Source organism: Mustela lutreola, chromosome 11 (assembly GCF_030435805.1).
Source record: "Mustela lutreola isolate mMusLut2 chromosome 11, mMusLut2.pri, whole genome shotgun sequence".
NCBI lineage: Eukaryota > Metazoa > Chordata > Mammalia > Carnivora > Mustelidae > Mustela > Mustela lutreola.
The window spans coordinates 73,426,258-73,444,341 of record NC_081300.1 but is presented as its reverse complement, the minus strand read 5'-3'; the positions used below and the strand labels follow the sequence as shown (position 1 = coordinate 73,444,341).

Below are 18,084 nucleotides of genomic sequence, written 5' to 3'. Positions count from 1 at the left end.
GGGGGTTGAGTTGGGGGGTTCTTTTCTATTTTGGGGGATACATTGGGAACGTTGACAATAAATGAGCTCCCTTTGTAAAAAAAAAGAAAAGAAAAGAAAAGAAAAAGGCTCTCGGTATGATGCTGACCATGCTAAATTGTTTCCTTCCAAAGCATGGGGCTAATTGATAGTTTGGGTGCCTGTCTTTTCCTAATGCTTATGGTCGGATTGTGACACCACCTGCTTCCTCACAAAAGAGAAACACACTATTCTATGGTATCAAAGTTAGGACAGTGGTTCTCCTCTGGGGGACAGTAACTTAAGAAGGGGCATGAGGCAAGGTGAGGGGGACTGGAATGTTTTGTTTATTTTTATTTTTTTATTTTTTATTTTTTTTTAGAGAGAGAGTGCCTTTGAGCAGAGGTGAAGGGTAGAGTGGGGAGCGAAGGGCGGAGGAGAGGGAGAGAGAGAATCTCAAGTAGACATGCCCTCTCGCTGAGCATAGTGTAGGGCTCCATCTCACGAGCCGTGAGATCATGACTTGATCCAAACCTGGAGTCGGGACACTTAACCGACTGAGCCAGCCAGGCACTCCGGTTCTGTTTATTTTTGAATTGAGATGGGATTGCCTTCCAGGGGATTAATTGTACTGGTGGGTGTATTTTTTCAGGGGATGCACTCATGGGGGCCCCTCCCAGATCAAGATAAAGAACACTTCCATCCCCCCAGGACATTCTCTTGTGTCCCTTTCCAGGCCAAAGCTAACGACTCCTCTGACCTTCATCACCATAGATTAGATCTGCCCGATCTTACAAATAAAATGATAGTTTTTATTCTCTATCAGGATGCTGGTTACATAGATATGGTCTTTGGGTAAGGGCCGCTGAGCTGTATACTTCTGTATTTTCTGACATATATTATGTCTCAATGACAAGTCAAAATGTGGGATCAAGGGGAAAAGGATTTGGGGGCGCTGTCCACTTAGCTGCTGGCAACCTCCATGGTGACTGGGGTCCTCCCAGTGGGCTGTGCGCAGCTGTGTGACCTTGGTTCGTGTCGCTGGTGGGGGTGGGAGGAGGGCTGTGTCCAAGAGCTAACCTGTATCTCTCTTCTGTCCCCCACCCTCACCTGTGTCTCCATCTGTCTCATGTGCTGTGTGTGTGTCCATAAAGCCACATTTTGTGCTGTCCGGCCGAGAGCTCCGTGTCATCCCATCTCAGCCCTGACATCGCCTCAGCATGGCCATCTCATCACGCCTCGCCCTGTGGGAGCAGAAGGAAAGTAATGTTCAGGGCTCAAACTACAGCCGTGGGGCTGACTGCCAAGTCAGAGGACAAGTCAGAGCATGGGTGGCCCAGGCTGTCCCCTCCCACGTCAGTGGGGAATCTGGCATCCAGCCCCGCCCTGTGACATGTTCCAGGCACCCCCCCCCCTCCATTTCCCTTGGCCAGCTCTAGTTAGCCATGGCTTCTCCAACCCAGTTCATGAACTCCTTGAACTCTTCCCATGACTGCCCAGTCTCTTCCGGTTCCTCAGTAGGCGGGTGGGGAATGAGGGTAGACCGGCTGTCCTGTCTGGATCATCATGGCGGCTTCCAGGAGCACTGGGCTTGTGTGGGCGGCGGGGGGAAGACAGAGATGTTGGCTGCCAGACTTCTGCCGTGGGGATGGGCTTCTGTGGTCCCTGCCTTCTGTTACCATGGAGAACTGGAACCGGGCCCTTCTTTCCCGTGATTCTTTTCCCCTTCGTCTCTTCTCACAAGATACCACAAAGGGCTGTCTCTTTCTCTGATGCTGCCATCTCCCTCTCCGCGCCTCCCACCCTCCTGTACAATTTGATGCATTGGAGCCTGAGGGGTGGGGTGGTGGAGAAGTTCTCTCTGGCTGCCTTCTGATTGCCTTTGTCCCTCTCAGACTGCTCTGGGTGCCGTGTCAAGAACAGCCCGGCAGAAAGCAGAGGCTGACACCCGCTGAGGGTGCCTTGAGCTTCACTCTGTCTAATGACATGGCTTTCGGTTCCTGCTGAAGGGAGAGGCGTGGAGTCCGTGGGAGCCCAGCCTTGCATGCTCCCTGCTTCTCTCTCCCTGGGCAGAGGTCTGCATCAACCAGCCTCAACCCCTGGCCTCTGCTTTGTCTCCTGGTCTTTCCTGTCTCCTCTGGATGCCCCTCCTATTAGGCAGGCTGCAGAGACCAAGTCTTTTGCCAGCCACATAGGTGGACCTTAATAAGGACCTTGTTTTAACCAGTGTGTGGCTCTACCATAGAGGGCCCTGCAGATTTTTTGCCCCCTCCTGGGCGGTCACAGTGATGCCAGTTAAAGATACAGCCCGGTTGGCCGGAGCAGGTCCCATTGTCTCGGTCCCCATGCTGTTGCAGTCCACACAGGAGACTCAGCGACATGCCAACTCCAACCAGCTTGGGCTGAGGCCATGTTTCTGGTGTAAAATGCCAGCATCCAGCCTGCCAGCTTTAAGAGCCAGTGCTGGGGAGCCCTTGGTTGTCTGGGTCCTGGTATAAGGACCCTCAAGAAGCCACAGGCCAGGCCAGGAATGGTTATAAACCATTTCTTACCCTCCCACCTTCCTGGTGTGCCATAGATGTCAGTCTGGTATTTTAACTGCAAGCTGAGGTGGGGAATGTGCCTGGTTTCCTGGGGTCCGCCCCCTTTCCGACAACGGAAAAGTTCCTTACAGACCGGGTCCTCCCTGAGTCTGCTCCAAGCCAAGGAAGGGAACTGACGGGCCAAACTCATATAATGAGGAAATTCAGTCTGGGCAGAAATCACAAGGACGAGGGGGCTTCTGCTGCTCATGCGTTCCATTTCCATGCGCTGTCTCAAGGCATCCCAGAACCATGCCCAACCCCATCTGCTTCATACACATGCTTGGTCATGTATGTCCCCCTTGGCTCCCTCCTGGGCTCCACTGCCAACTTCTCAAAGGTCTGCTTGCTCCCACTGGTTCACTTACTGAGCTTTTTCCTTCTTTGCTTCTGCAAACACAGATTCGGGAGGAGGACAAGAGCCCTCCACCGTCTTCGCCCCCTCCCCTTTTCTCCGTCATCCCAGGGGGCTTCATTAAGCAACTGGTCCGGGAGACTGAGAAAGAGTCCAAGGAAGCAAGGCTGAGGAAAGAGGCAGCACTCGCCTCTCCAGAACAAGAGGTAAGTGCCCCCCACCCTGGGGAAGGGGACTGGGTGCCAGGGGATGCCAGTCAACCCCCACCATCCTGTCCTATGAGCCTCCTAAGTCAGCCACCATCTTGCCTTCGCTTCTATTCTCCCCCCTTGGAGGAATGTCCTTTCTTCAGCTGATCTACTGAACTCCTATGCTTCCTTCAAAACCCAGCTCAAATAGTACATCTCTGGAAAGCTCTGCTATTGCCTTCCTTCCTCCGATTCCCACAGCACCCTCTGAGTTTGCCTTAATTGTGGTTGGCATGGTGACATATATGGAGCCCCTCCTGTAAAATTTGGCCTAGAGGGGAGCTCAACGAATGATTGTTTAAAGACTGAATGAAGGCTATGAGCTGATGTGCAATTGTGGGGATCTTTTTACCCCTACTTTTGCAGAAAGAGGAAGCTTGATGTTAGCTAAGGACCCAGAGTTGGCTTACTTTACATGGGAAAGATCCTGAGTGACTGTTGTTGGTTATAGGTGTATTGGTTGTTAAAATACGGAAACCTCTCCATAGCAGGGGGCAAACAGGCATGACTCCAGCTGCGCCACCCAGCGCCCTCCAGCTGCCCCTCCCCTGAGTTCCTCGGAAGGGCCACATGCCAATCATTAGAGGGTTAATGCTTGGCACAAGTAGGGACCTCAGTACTCAGCTGCAGCTGGCATCATTTTTGATTTGTCTGTGTCCGCTAAATCCCCTAATTATTCTGAATAGTGCTGTGGAATGGAAGCTGTTGCAGGACAAGATACAGCCCCTGTACTTTAAGGACTTGCAAGTTCAACCCTGATGGTAGCCAGTGCTGTCTCCCTCCCTTCCCTTCCTAGCCAGGGAACCCCGGGCAGGATGATGAAGTTGGACACCAGGCAGGTGGGCTTGGGTTTATTACTGTCGGACAGACAGGGCATCTCCTCATGTCTCTCCAGCACCCCCTTGGGATGGAGAAAATACTGCAATGCACTAGCGTTCTGGTGGCCGTGGGGGCTGGAGTTGGCTTGGGCCCAGTGACCAGCCTGGCTCTGCCTCCCACCCCTGTTCAGCTGTTGTGAGCCTGTCCGGCCCCCCACGTGCCCGCACCTGTCCAATTACAATGGCTTCCCTGCCTCCAAGAGGCTCTCCGGCAGCTGAATAACAGCAACTGTTGAAATATCCCTGCCAAGGCTTCTGGGGGCACATTACAGGGAGGATGGGTTCTGTCCCCACCCCTGCCTGAGCTGGGCATAAGTGGGGCCAAAGTCAACCTCCAGATACTGTGGTTAGGTCGTGAGCGTGTGCTGTTTATTACGAGATGGGGTTCACTTTGCTGCTCACGGGCTCCTTTGAGCTCCTCTGCACAATGGGGTAGATGGGATTACACCCACTTCTCAGAGGCAGGGACTGAGAAACCTCAGGTCAAGGTCATGCAAGGTCCTCAAGGTCAAGCAACTTGCTCAAGGTCATGAGGCCAGACAGAAGCTGAGCCAGGACGGGAGTCTATGTGTTCTCTGCTCGGGCAAGCTGCCTCGGGAAGGGCCAATCTAGAGAGCAAGGTGGCTAGTGTGGCCACAGAGGCCTGGGTAGGCAAGTGTCCCACAAGGCTTCAGGCCGTGCTCGTGTCAAGGGGCACAAGCGAAGAAGCAGAGCTGAGCACAGGATGGGGACAAACTGTCACCCCAAGGCTGAGCCAGAGACTCAGCCAGGACGCAGAACAGACAAGCCTCAGACTACAACAGGTGTCTGGACCGTGGGCCAAGACGTTCCTGGGGCTGGAGCTCATGTGTCTGCGACGCTGTGAGTCCTGACTGACTTTTGCCAATTTAACTTTCTTGTCCTAAGCGGTAGCTAACTGGATCCTCTCCTTACCCTAGCAGACCTGGTGCCCCACCCAGCACAAGGTCCTCATGTTATCCTTGCAGGGAGCCATCAGACTCTGCCCCCAGTTTGCAGGGAGGTGAAATGAAGCTGAGCGAGCTGACTTGGTTTCCTGAAGGCCAGGCGGCAGGGAGAGACAGGGAGAGGCTGGAACCACCCTGAGGCAGAAAGAAACCCATAGCGAATGTTGGGAGAGCTGGGTTCTAGGTCCCACCACCGTGTATGGTCGAGGCCTCGCTTTGCTCATCTGTAAAATGCACGTGTGTGAATTGCCTCTTGGCTTTAGTGATGCTGGGGGCACCACCTCCCCTATAGAGCAGACTGGAGGTTTGGGTGACTAACAACCAAAGGAGGAGAGTCCATGGGTGGGATTGAGGGAGGGTAGGGTTGCTTATCTTGTTTGGCCCAAATCCTGCAGGTCAGCAAGGAGCTAAGTGTGATTGTGGCCTCTCTCTCCTAGACCCCAGAAATTTCCACTAGCCAACCCAAGAGCAGGTCCAACAGTGGCACCAAATTTGGAAACCAGCAAATTATCCAAGGCAACCAGTCAAGCTCTCCACAGAACTCCAACATTCCGGCCAAGGAGAGCGAGGGGGCCAGCCCCACAGACCCCGTGCCAATGACCAGCATCAATGGCGAGAAGCCTCAGGAATCGGGCACTGGGGTGACACCGGCCAAAAAACCCCTGCCCTTCAAGAGAGGTGTGCGGAGGGGTGACGTGCTGCTAATGGTGGCCAAGCTGGACCCGGACTCAGCCAAGCCGGAGCAGCAGACCCAGCCCCCTGATGCTCCCACCTGCAAGACCGCACCCCCGGCCACAGACCCTGGAGGAGAGAAAAAGGGAGGGACTCCCGGGACTCCTCATGGTCCCCAGGCTGGCACTAAGGACTCAGCCTCAAAGGCTGAGAAGACTCAGACTGAGGGTGTTGGGGACCCAGGAAAGGTGCTACCAACTAAACAAGGTTCAGGAAAGAAAGGGGGCGGGGCCCCCCAGACCAAAGGACTGAAAGGGGGTGAGGTCCAGGGGAGAGAGGGGCCATGGGAAGGGGAGAGGCAGGAGACAGCAGAGAAAGGGGGAGGGAACCCCCCAAACAAGATGGCAAAGGGAAATCTCTCCAAGGAAGGGGGTGAAGGGAAGGGGGCTGGGGCCCAAATCCAGGTGAGAAAGTGGGGAGTTTCCCTGGTTGGAAGGAGCAAGTGGGACGGTTCCCAGAGTAAGAAGGACAAAGAAGGTATGCTCCCAAGAAAGTCAGAGAAGACAGAGGAACCACAGAGCAAGGAGAACAAAGTGAGCCAAGGGCAGGGGCAGCCAGGGAAGGTGGGGGAAGCTCCTGGACAGGTAGAGAAAGTGGGGGAGCCTCAGAGTGTGCCTGGGAAGGCAGCGGAGCCCCAGGCTAAGGTAGTCAAGAAAGGGCAACCTCAGGGTGAGTCTGGAGAGGCAAGTAAAGCTGGGTGGAAGACAGAGAAGGGCCGTACAGCCCCCGAGGAGGTGGGTGCAGGCAGAGAGACCCCAGTGCCTGCTGGGAAGGAGGGCCAGCCGGAAAGCAGAGAGCAGAAAGCTGGGGAGTCCTGTGTGGGAGCAGATGATGGGGCCAAGACCCTGGAGACAGAGCCGGAAGGACCCAGACTATCTGCTCTGGAGGGCCAGGCAGAAAGGCCTCAGACTCAGAAGGAGAGTGAAGAGGGGCCAGACCGGCTGGAGGGGAGCAAAGACTTGGATCAGGTGAGGGACTGCAGCCCCGGCGAGTGGGGCGGGGCAAGAGGGACCCTCCAGAGATAGACGGATGGGAAGGACCTGCTCCTGGGGGTGAATAAGGCAGGATAGGAGATGGACAGGGAATTGGAGTGGGACGGCCCACTCAAGAAGAGGGCGTAACACTTCCTCTTTGATACGCTTCCATATGCTGGGGTCTGGAAGCCCCCACTATTCCTGTCCTGGAGGAATCATGAAGGAGGTCCCAAGAGTGGGAGATGTCCACTCATGGTGTCACATGGTATTTCTCAAACTTGGGGTTGTGCAAATTGTAGAGTGCTCAAAATGCAGATTCCCAGGCCCTGCCTCAGAGCCTCCATTCAAAAGGCCAGGGGTAGGCCAAGGCATTTCCCTGCAAATAAACAGCCCCCTCCTTGCTCTCCCTTGGGGAAATTCTGATTTCAGTGGTCCCAGATCACACAGTGAGAAACTCCCATGTAAAGGGTTCTCTGCTGATTCGGTGTTGGGGGGTAGGGCAGGCAGTGTCCTCTTGGTCTGATTTATGTGATCTTTGCTCCCAGGCTCCCGAGGACAGATGGTACGAGGCAGAGAAAGTCTGGCTGGTTCAGAAGGATGGATTTACTCTTGGTAATCAGGGGTGTTAGGACCTAAGTAGGGGAGGGTCTAAGTATTTCCCTTTCATGCCCCTCCACTGCTAGTCATATTTGCTGAATCCCTTTGTGGGGAGGGTGGGTGCGGGAAGGGAGGGGCAAGGAGCAACTGAGTCTAGGATAGGAGTCTGTGGCTTTTGGACTGGGAAGAGTTGAGTGTCATTTGACCCACGTAGCTGATCTTTCCAAAGGCAACTGCCCCTCGGGAATTCATTATTTAACAAAGTCACTAATGCTCTGAGCATTGTCTCCTCTAGGGTTCCTTGAGGCAATGAGGCAAAGAGTGCAAAAAGTGCAAAAAGTGCAAATGACCAAAGAGATTTCACCTCACGAGCCCGCTTTTGTCAATTCGTTGTGACCACCCTCTACTGAGAAGCAATCATGCGTCCCAGTCAGAACACAGCTGTGCAGAGTGATTGATTAGTGATGTCTGCCATGGACCCTGGAAGGGGAAGTGGCAACCCGTATGGCATTGTCTCCCCTCCCAGGTGTAGATACAAGATGGGTCAGTGCACCTCAGTACCAGGGTGCTTACCCTGAGCCTGGCACTGAGCCAGATGATGAAAGCCCAATTAACCCAGACTCAGCTTCTGTCCTCAAAGGGTTCAGGGTCATAATTTGATCCTTCTATAAGCTCTGTGGTCTGACCATTCGGCTTAGAGCCTTTCTCTCTCTCTCTCTCTCTGCACTGTCACCAGCAACTGTGCTGAAGCCAGATGAGGGAACAGCTGACCTGCCGGCAGGAAGGGTACGACTTCTCATCGATGCTGACAAAACCATCACCGAGGTGGACGAGGAACATGTTCATAGGGTGAGCCCTACATCCCCCTCCCCGCATGCTCCATACCTTCTTTCCCCAGCCCTGCAAGAGAGGTCCAGTATCTGACTGCACATGCTGGAGGGAGTGGTAAGGAAAACCATCATCGACCTCTGTTGCTCTCCTGGCAGTATATTGTCATAGGGTCGTCGCTCTACCCCAGCGTTCTCTTAGCGAGGATACAAGAACAGACATATGTGTCAGAACTGGGAGTTCTTCTTGATCCAAGAAAGTGCTTGCTTTTCGTTTTATGGACATTGCAGATGCATGTTTCCCTTTTTACCCTGGCTGCCAGGGAACTCAGAGCCAAATGTGCAGCTATAGCTTAGGTTTCAATGGCCTATCATTTAGGGGTATTAACTTTTCTTTTGGTTGAGAAGCCCAACTACATTTTGTATAATTTTTATAATACACCATAAATCTTTTTGAGATTTAGAGTCTAATGATGGGGGAAAAGTGTCCTGTCCTCGTCCTCTTCCACCTCTCACAGCCTACTAATCAAGAAGATGTTTCTTCCAGCAGCTCCTTGTGGGTCTCATTCATTATTCCTCCTTTTCTGCCCTCTGCCGGCCCCAGGACCTCTACTCCTGCTGGTATTTACAGTTTGTAGTGGGCCCGCGTCCGCTGACCTGTGAGGAGCCCAGACTTCACCCAAACCCCAGAGCACTGGGCCCAGAAAACTCTCTGAAGCTGGAAAGAATAGTAGGAAGGCTTTTAGAATGGCTGCCCCAAAGAGAAGCTGCAGTTGTCCCTTGCTTCCGGAAGAATTTGGGCATATCCAAAGGATCAATGCATGATGGGCTATCAGAGAAATGGGGCTGTTTTACCACTGGCCTTCATCCCCGAATCTCACAGAACACCTGCAGGACTCCCTGGCAAAACCCAGAGAGGGGGCAACAGGCACGCACACTTGCTTTCTCTGGAACAACCCCCTTCTTGTGGTGTTTGAGACATGGGAGGCTGTCCGAATCTTGCTGGCTCTCTTTGGAGCCTCTCCCCTCCCTGGGCAGTGATGGTAGGGTTGTCCTTATTTCATTTGTATGGTTCTGTTTCTCTCTTTCTGGAGTCCTCACTTTCTGTCCTGGTCTGAGGGAAACAGCTCTCCAGGGAGAGGGTCACTGGGGCTGTGTGTGCATGTGAGCATGCGTGTGTGCGTGTGTGCATGTGTGTGTGTGCATGAGTGTGTGTGTGTGTGTGTGTGTAGGGGTGATGGCAGTAGTATGGAGGCCCACAGGACACTTTGCGTGATGCTTCACAGGCCAACCCCCCTGAGCTGGACCAGGCTGAGGACCTGGCCTCCCTGGTCAGTATCAACGAATCGAGTGTCCTGAACACGCTTCTCCACCGATACCGGGCGCAGCTGCCCCACACCTTCAAGGGGCCAGACCTGATCGTCCTCCAGTCCCCAGGGCCCCCAGCGCCCTCTGCAGGCAAGGTAAGCAGGACCATGGGGACATGGTGGAGGCAAGGGCACCTGACGGGTGGGGTGGTGTCCCCTCTGCATCTCAGGGGAGAGCAGGGGGCAGCTGGAGCCCCCTGCAAACCTGTCTGTGAGTCCCATCCTGCCAGATAGAAGATCTGGGGCATTGTGGGCATCGTGGGCATCAAGGACCATCTGAGCCCCCCTCCGGAGAGGGGAATGATGGATGAATCAGGGCTGGAAACAAACAGGGACATTAGAGACTATAATCATGACAGAAATATTGAACTAATATCAGCTCTGGGCCAGGTGCTACTTCAAGTACCTTTTCGGAGTATCTCAGCTAATACTCACGCACCCCTGAAGAGATAGGACCTTTACCTGCTGCCTGTTGGTAGGCGAGATCTGCGGGGCCAGCCCTCCAGTTCCGCAAAGGGGAGAGCTGGGGGTGAAACTCAGGCCGTCAGCATTTTTGCGCCTCAAACCCCATACTGCACATTCGAGGGTTCCAGACACCCACATAAATCGGGAACCAGAAGCCCCGATTGATTCTGCTTTTCCTTTTTTTTTTTTTTTTTTTCCTCCCTGCCAAGTGGAGAAATGGCCCGTGTTTTTTTTGGGCAGACAGTCCCAGAAAATGCAATCTCTCAGCGTCCCCTTGTGGCGGTGTCTGCAGCCACACCCTGGCCACCTGAGCCAGATAGGCTCCTGGTCCCCCAGGCTGTTGATTGAGATACTGACGGAGAGTCTCCTCGATGCAGGGCATGGGGGTGCAAAAGCAGGGAGGAAGACAGACAGACTGTCCTTGTGGTGCTTCCGTTCTGGAGGGGGAAGACAGGCCCCCACTGACAAAGACAATGGTGGGTAGAGCAGCTGATTGCTGGGGAGAGAGTGGGGAGGCCGGGACCAGCGGGGACTGATCACAGCAGGTCTTCCACGTGGCCGTAAGGATTCTGGCTTTCCCTGAGCATGATGCCAGCTTCTGGGGGAGGGGGTCTTCAGCAGAGGTGGGAGACAGTCTTCCGTGCTGATGGAAATTGGATCTAGTGCAGGCATGACACCTGCTTGGAGGTCTTACTTGGGCGCCGTGGCGAGGACTTCGTGATTGGGGAAAGCACAAGCCTCTAGCACAGCTGCTAATGCCCCCTGAGTGCCTTGGAATGATCACGACCTCTCTTCGGCCTTGTTCTCTCGTCTGTTAACTGGGGATGAAAAGCTACATCTTGGGGGGCCAAGGAACCAATCTACTCATAGCCCTCGAATGATGCTAAACTCCATTAAAAAAAAAAAAAAAGGCTAGTGGTTCTGAATCCCCCTTCAAGATCCCTCTTCTCCAGGACACCACACCACCCCTTCCCGTGCTCCCCAGCCCCGCTGTCTTGGGGCCTGTGCACCCTCCCCTCCCTTGCTGTGAGGGCTGTGCTTCTGCTCGTTCAGTCTCAGGCCTCCGAGCCTCCCAAGAAGCTGCATGGTGCCTCTTGCTCCTTAGAAGCCTCCAGGAGATTTTGTACAGACCCCTACAGTGAGCCAGATTCTTGCTGACTGTTCTGGACTGAGGCATTCTTTACAGAATCTGGGCTGAGAAGCTGAAAGTGCAGGCTTTGGGAATATGCCTTGTAAGGATTTAGGTGATGTCCCGGGCCCCTGAAACTCTGAGATGGGGATGGGACCCCCTCAAAGGTCCAGATTCCCAAACCCAAACCTGAAACTCCCTTCTACACTTTGGCTGAGTCACATGTGGTTCCTCCAATGGCCACCAGGTGGGAGCAGTGACCTGTGGTGAGCCTGGGCCTGGGGCCACCCCCAAGATGGGCTGGGTGGGGACTGGGGCGACGTGGGGGCGGTGCGGGGTGGGGGTGAGGGCTCTCTCACTGGGGATGGCTGGGAGTTGAGTGTGTGCCTGGGGGCGCTGGGTGCATGGGTGTGAGCATGGGTGTGTAGTTTAGATGGGTACAGCTCTGTGTAACTGCGGCTTCTGCCACTGTTGGATGTGTGTGCCCGTAAGCACGCCTATGTGCCAACATGCAAGACACGTGTGCATATGCACACCTGTTTATGTACAAAGGGGCCTGGATTAGGAGGATCCTCCCTTTGTCCTTCTAGCCCCCCACAAACCTCTGAGGGGACTGACAGGTGGGATAGCCTGTTCCCTGAACTTCAGCGTTTCCAGAGTGGAAGGCAGCATTGGGATTCAGATCCCAGAACCTTCTGCCTGCGGCCTGCCTGAAGGCCATGTCCAGCCAGTGTGGGGGCGTGTCCCACCTTTGCCAGCTCTGGGGATCCTGCTGAGCCCTGTTTTTTGTGTCAGGACAGGGACTCATTATTGTGTCTGGGTGTCTTGGGGAGGGGAGGCCAGCTGACGACTGGGGGCGGCCCTCAGCCCCAGGCCAAAGGTCCAGGTGAAGGGAAGAGCCACCATGTGGGGATTTGAGCCCCTGGCCCTGCTTGGCAGTGGAGAGGGCAGATGGGGTGTCACTGGGCCCCATATTCACCTACTTGTCATGCCAGGCTTTGGGTGTCCTCCTCCAGCTGGGCCCGCTGCCCTGCCCATTTTGGTGCCTTTCCACTGACCACTTTGCCTCCTGTCAGCCTCTTGCTTTCCACCCAAAGGCCACGCTAAGCAGACTTTGTCAAATGCTCCAGACTCTGGTTTCACCTTACCTGCCCCACCCTTACTCCCCAGGGCATTTGGCATAGCCACGCCCCCCTTCTCCTGCAGACCCTCCCTTCCTGAGCTCCAGGTCTCCCCTGTCCTGGATTTCCTTCTGTCCTGCCGGCCCTCCTCCTCAGCCTCCTTCGCTGGTCTCCCTGACTTCCCCAAGACCCAGTGCCTGTCCCACACCTCTTGTCTCCTCCCCTCTTGTCTCCTCCTCTTTATTGATTTATTTTTTAAAAAAGATTTTATTTATTTATTTGACACACAGAGAGAAAGATCACAGAGAGGCAGACAGTGAGAGAGGAAGGGAAGCAGGCTCCCTGCTGAGCAGAGAGCCCAATGCAGTGCTCTATCCCAGGACGCTGAGATCATGACCTGAGCCAAAGGCAGAGGTTTAACCCACTGAGCCACCCAGGTGCCCTGTCTCCTCCTCTTTAAACACCCACTTCCTTGGTGATCTTATTCAGGCTCATGGCTTTACAACATCTCCTGTGAGATCTAGTTTAATTCTTTGTTTTCTTTATCATCTGGCTCTTCCCAACAGAAAGCAAGCTCCATGGGGCAACGCTGTTTTGGTTTAAATCAGATTCATTAGCGTATAATTTACATACGGTTTGATTCAGTCTTTCCAGCCTACAGACCTATAAGTTTCAGCCACACATGGGTAGTTCGCTAACCAACTGCACCATCAATTACAGGGCTGTTCCTAGTCCTCTGGTCCCTGTATAGTCACTCTCCATTCCCATGGTCCTGCCCTTGGAATCCACTGATCTGGGTTTTTTTTTCTGTCCCTAGAGTTGGGCCTTTTCTGAAAAGTCATGTCATTGGAACAGTGCAGCCAGCCACCTTTGAATTGGCTTCTTCTACGTCCCAGGATGCATTTCATGTTCACCCATGTCACTGCAGCCACTGGCCCGGGTTCTTGTATGGTGTGTGTGCCACTCATTGGGTGACCAGCTGTCCTGGTTTCCCCAGGATAGAGGGGTTTTCTGGGACAGGGGACTTTCAGTGCTCAAACGGCAATGGCTGCTTACGTTCTTTCCCTCGTTAAATGGCAATTTTTGCCAATGGTTGTTCCTAGTTTCCAGTGATTTTGAATATATGTCCAATAAAGCCGGTACCATTGAAGGTTTTTGGTGAACACACACAGTTATTTCTCTAGGGTGAATACTTAAGAACGGGATTGCCGGGTTGGATGCTGAGCGTATATCTCACTCTTTCTCAGAGTGACCGTGTCATTTTAGCCTTCTTACTAGCATTGTATGAGAAGTCCAGTAGCTTTGTATCTTCTCCAGAACTTGGTAGTGGGTGTTAAAAATTAGTTTTAAACTTTTTTTTTTAGGCATTCTAATAGGTATATAATGGTATCTTTTCATGGTTGGTAGGGCTTTCCTTTCCCCGATTTGTACAGTGCTGTACCCCCAGTGCCTGGAACAGTGTCTCACATGTAGTAGACACTCAGTAATTATTTTTTAACTGAATGAAGAGTAAATGAATGGCTGAGTGGATGGCTGAATGGAGTGAAGGATCTAAGGTATTACCTAAAACTGTTATGGCAAATACATGGCACACATAGCACTAGCTACCCTGTGCCTCATTCTGTTTCCATGGCAGACATTATTAATCAATCTTGCCATTTTATCAAGCTGCCTCATTCCGGGCAAGTACTATCCAATAATGAGTTGACACAAGCCTCCAAGGAGCAAGAGAGAAGATCCAGACTTGGAGTGGGCTCAAAGGCTGCTGAAGGACTCACAGTGGGTCAGGGCAAGACTAGACCCCAAGGCTGGGCTTTTTCTGGTTACATTCAAGACTCCTCTGAAAAGGCTGGGGTAGGATGACAGGACATGAATCTGGGCTCAAGGCTGGGGTGGGGCACTGTCTTGGAATGCTCCCTCAGCACTGGCCGGGGTGGAAAGACTGAAGCCTAGGATATCTTCCTGCAGGTGCCCAGGGGCCGCCGGGATGGCCTGCCAGCCCATCTGGCCTCCTTGGCGCAGCGGGCATACTGGGTGCTACTGAGCCAGCGGAGAGACCAGAGCATCGTGGCCCTGGGCCGCAGTGGTGCTGGGAAGACCACCTGCTGTGAGCAGCTCCTGGAGCACCTGGTGGCAATGGCAGGTGGTGTGGATGGCAGGGTCTCAGGTATAGTGGTCTCCAGGGAACACGTGTTGGGGGTGGGTTGTAGGGGAGGGTGGGGAGAGTTGGAGTGGGCACTGGGTTTCTCCTCCTTATGTCCATTCAGCTAGCATTCACTGAGCATCAATGGGCAGACGCTGTTCTTGCTTCTGGGCAGGGCCACCTGTGGTTCATTGGACAACCTTCCTCAAGACATTCACAGCTATTGGCAAAAAAATCATCATATACTGACATTGTTAGAACTAAACTCCTGTCTGCTGTGTGCTGGGAAATCATCCTAATAAATACATAAACCTATGATTATATGATGTAAATGATGTGCCCCTTAGAAAAGGTGTCCTTATGCAGTGCACAACCTGCTCAACTGTACAGAGAACCCAATAAGTAAAGACAGAAGGGCAGGGCCTATGCTCATGAGGATTTGACAACTAGAAGGGAAACCGAACTTCATATATATTCCAAACTTGCATGTTCTGCACACAGTGCTGGCAGAGCTTGTTAGGAGAGAGGTGGGGCAGTGGGGGGAGCCCAGAAGAGAGGGAAGTGGGGATTTCCTTGGAGTGGGAAGTGGAGATTTCCTTGAGGTAATGATGTTTCAGCTAGGCTTTAAGGAGAGATGTGGGTACAATGATTATCTCCATCTTCAGATGGGATATCAGAGGCATAGAGAGGTTGACTTGCCCCAAGTTAGATAACTAGCAAAGGCAGAGCCCATATTCAAATCCTCTTACTACTGTGTGTGCTGCTGTCTCACTACAGTTGTTCCAAACCTTTATCGATCACCTGCTCTTCATCTGACTCACATTAGGAACTGGGGATAAAATGGGGAGAGGCACCAGTCTTGGCTTTCTCAAAATGTAGTTCTGCTGTGAGTGCATGTGTTGGGGGGTGGGAGTCAGGATAGGCTGTACCCAGGTGCCTGGCACAGTGCCTAGCACATAGTAGGTACCCAATAAATAGTTGTGGGGAGACTGGAGGGCTTTTCAAGGCTGTTGCTACCCTGTGAGCTCCCTCAGAGCAGGTCTGAGAATGTTCATGCTCTGCCCTTCTGCGTCATGCCCTGGCAGCCCCTGTCATCAGGCTGTATCTATCCTGGCCCTGCGAGTCTCCCCTCCTTGACTCAGTCTTGCTCCCCCTGCACCCTGCTTGCAGTACACAGCCCGGGCAGCAGTGAAAAGTCTGTGGTTTAGTGCTGAGCTGGAGAGGTGGTGGGGAGCCTGCTGGGGCTTGGGGCCAGATGGGCTTGGACCAGTGCAGTTGCCAGCAGGGAAGGTAGTACTGTGAGAGGTGGGGTTGCAGCTCCTGGGCCATAAGTGACGCCTTGCCCCATGCCTCCAACAGTGGAGAAGATCCGAGCTACCTTCACAGTTCTCCGGGCTTTTGGCTCTGTGTCCACTGGCCACAGCTACAATGCCACCCGGGTCGCCATGGTGATGTCGCTGGACTTCAATGCCACGGGGCGAGTTGCGGCCGCTCAGCTCCAGGTGGGTGTTCTGGGCAGACGGGGGTGGAGGGCTCTGGGTGCTGGAACTGGGTGTCCCAGTTCCACCCAGCAGAGGTCACGCCTCCACCTGGGACCCTGGCATGTATCCTAATGGTTGTGGATCCCCAAGCCATGGCCCTCTCCTCCCTCAGCACCCCGGAGCATTGCTAGCCCGTCTGCACCTCTGAATGTCGCAGGGATGAAATATTCATGGGTAAATATGTAACCCAGCCTCTCATTAGCTGGCTCTTAAAAGCATAAGCTGAAATTAAACAGACACTCGCCAGCCTTCTGTGGCCCTGCTGTGTGTAACCAACACATGGTCTGTTTGTTCCTATCTCCACGATCACCAGTGCTGCTCCCCTTCCCACCTCAAACATGCTGCTTGAGCAGAAAATAGGATTAGGTTATTAGAAGGATGGTTTGTATGCTGAGCAGGGATAATGTCCAGACTCAAAGAAAACTCACCGATGCCAAATAAGTCCTTTTTCTGTCCCGGCCCTGCAGTTCCCCTGTTAATCACCACTTGGGTCTGGTTGGTAAGCTTCTGTTAAATACGAATATGTTGGAGAGTGGCTCCATTTAATTGTTATTACCTTTGGATGCTTTAATCAGAATGAATCTACAGCAGTAGTCAAGTCCCTAAACGGGCTCTGAATCAGTGGGAAAAAGGAGGGCGCAGGTTCTATACAGAAGTGTCCGACAGAGTGTGGCTGTGAGCTGTTGCCCCCAAGAGTGCATCAGGGCAGAGGGGTGCCCCAACGGGGCCGCCGTCTGGTGTACCCTGCAGGCCAACCACGTTGTGTCCATTCCTGTTGCAGACAATGCTCTTGGAGAAGAGCTGTGTGGCCCGGCAGCCAGAAGGAGAAGGCAATTTCGAGGTTTTCTCCCAGATGCTGGCAGGGTTGGACCTGGATCTCAGGTGAGTGATGGCATCTTTGAACTTTGCAGGCAGCTAGGACTCATTCAGGTTGGCTGTTCAGATATGACCCCAGAGCACGTTAGCTTCTTGTCCCCTGGGTGTATGTGGTTTATGTTCTTCATGCCAGGGCTTCCTGGCACTTCGGAAGGGCCACAGAAGGGCAGGGAGTGCAGAATATTCCAGAAATGGGACTAGGGCCTGGCGCAGGCGCTGGGGCCATCCGGACCATGGCAAGGGAGCCCTCTGCCATGAGGACTATGTGCTCTGCCAGGGCCCTGGTGTGGGCAGCCCCTCTCTGACTTCCAGTCCCTCCTCTGCTTCCAGGACGGAGCTGTACCTGCACCAGATGGCGGAGAGTCACTCCTTCGGCATGGGCATATGGCCCAAGGTAAGGAGGAGGTCCTTCCGAGGAGTGTGCGGATGTGTGTGTCCCTGTGGCCAGGATGGGAGCATGACGGAGGGGTTCCCTGCATGACTCTTCTCCTTTGCCTGTGGGGGACACGGTTGGCAAGGACCGGTCATGTGGGGGACACAAGGGCTACCTTTGTGGGGCCTGGGCTTGTAGGGTAACTGGGACTTGTACACGTAAGGGGAGCCAGAAGGTGGCATATGGAGAGGTAAGCGTGCAGGCTCCGGGCTCAAACCCTGCCTCTGACCCATATTAGCTACATGATCTCAGACCCAACCTCTCTGAACACCTGTCTCCTTTTCGGGCAAATAATGTGAATAGTAGTATCTGCCTCATCGGGTCGGGGTAAGGGTAAAAGAAATGATGTACACAAAATGTGGAGCACAGGACTTGGCCTAGATCCATCAATCTGGTACACTTAATAGATATTACTGGTGATTCACATGGGTGGGTGCAGTCCGGGACGGCTTCCTGGAAGACACGCTCTGTGAGTAAGACCTGGAGAGATGGTAGTCTTTTGTGTAAAAATAAAAACAAGGTGTTGACTTGTTTGCTTATTCTTTTATTCATTTGTTTATTTCTTACAATTGTTTTCTGAGTCGCCCCCCCCACTACACCTACCACCAGCTCCGGTGCCAGGCCTGTGCTAAGCTTCGGGATTATGGTCTCCATTCATGAATTTTTACTCAATTGGGAGAGAGGGATGCGGGTATTAGTGCAGTCGTGTGAGATACGAATATGCTAGACTTGCCCAAGATGCTGTGGGCACCAGAGGATAGTTGAAAGAGCTACTTGGTCTCAGTCAGAGAAGGCTTCTTAGCTACAGGGACATTGGATAGGGTTTTGAGGATCGAATAGAAGTTCACCACAGA

General features: G+C 53.3%; 1 protein-coding gene across 1 annotated transcript in view; it reads left to right on the top strand.

Annotated features, from left to right (window-relative positions):
* The window catches only part of MYO18B (myosin XVIIIB), a 250,714-nt gene that overhangs the window by 12,114 nt on the left and 220,516 nt on the right, over positions 1–18,084 (top strand). The window contains exons 2-11 of the mRNA XM_059139951.1: positions 1,152–1,256; positions 2,982–3,140; positions 5,463–6,725; positions 7,277–7,343; positions 8,065–8,177; positions 9,442–9,618; positions 14,206–14,404; positions 15,740–15,882; positions 16,703–16,803; positions 17,128–17,191. Coding sequence (XP_058995934.1) covers positions 1,218–1,256; positions 2,982–3,140; positions 5,463–6,725; positions 7,277–7,343; positions 8,065–8,177; positions 9,442–9,618; positions 14,206–14,404; positions 15,740–15,882; positions 16,703–16,803; positions 17,128–17,191 — 2,325 coding nt within the window. The 5' untranslated portion in view covers positions 1,152–1,217. The remainder of the gene's footprint in view (positions 1–1,151; positions 1,257–2,981; positions 3,141–5,462; positions 6,726–7,276; positions 7,344–8,064; positions 8,178–9,441; positions 9,619–14,205; positions 14,405–15,739; positions 15,883–16,702; positions 16,804–17,127; positions 17,192–18,084) is intronic.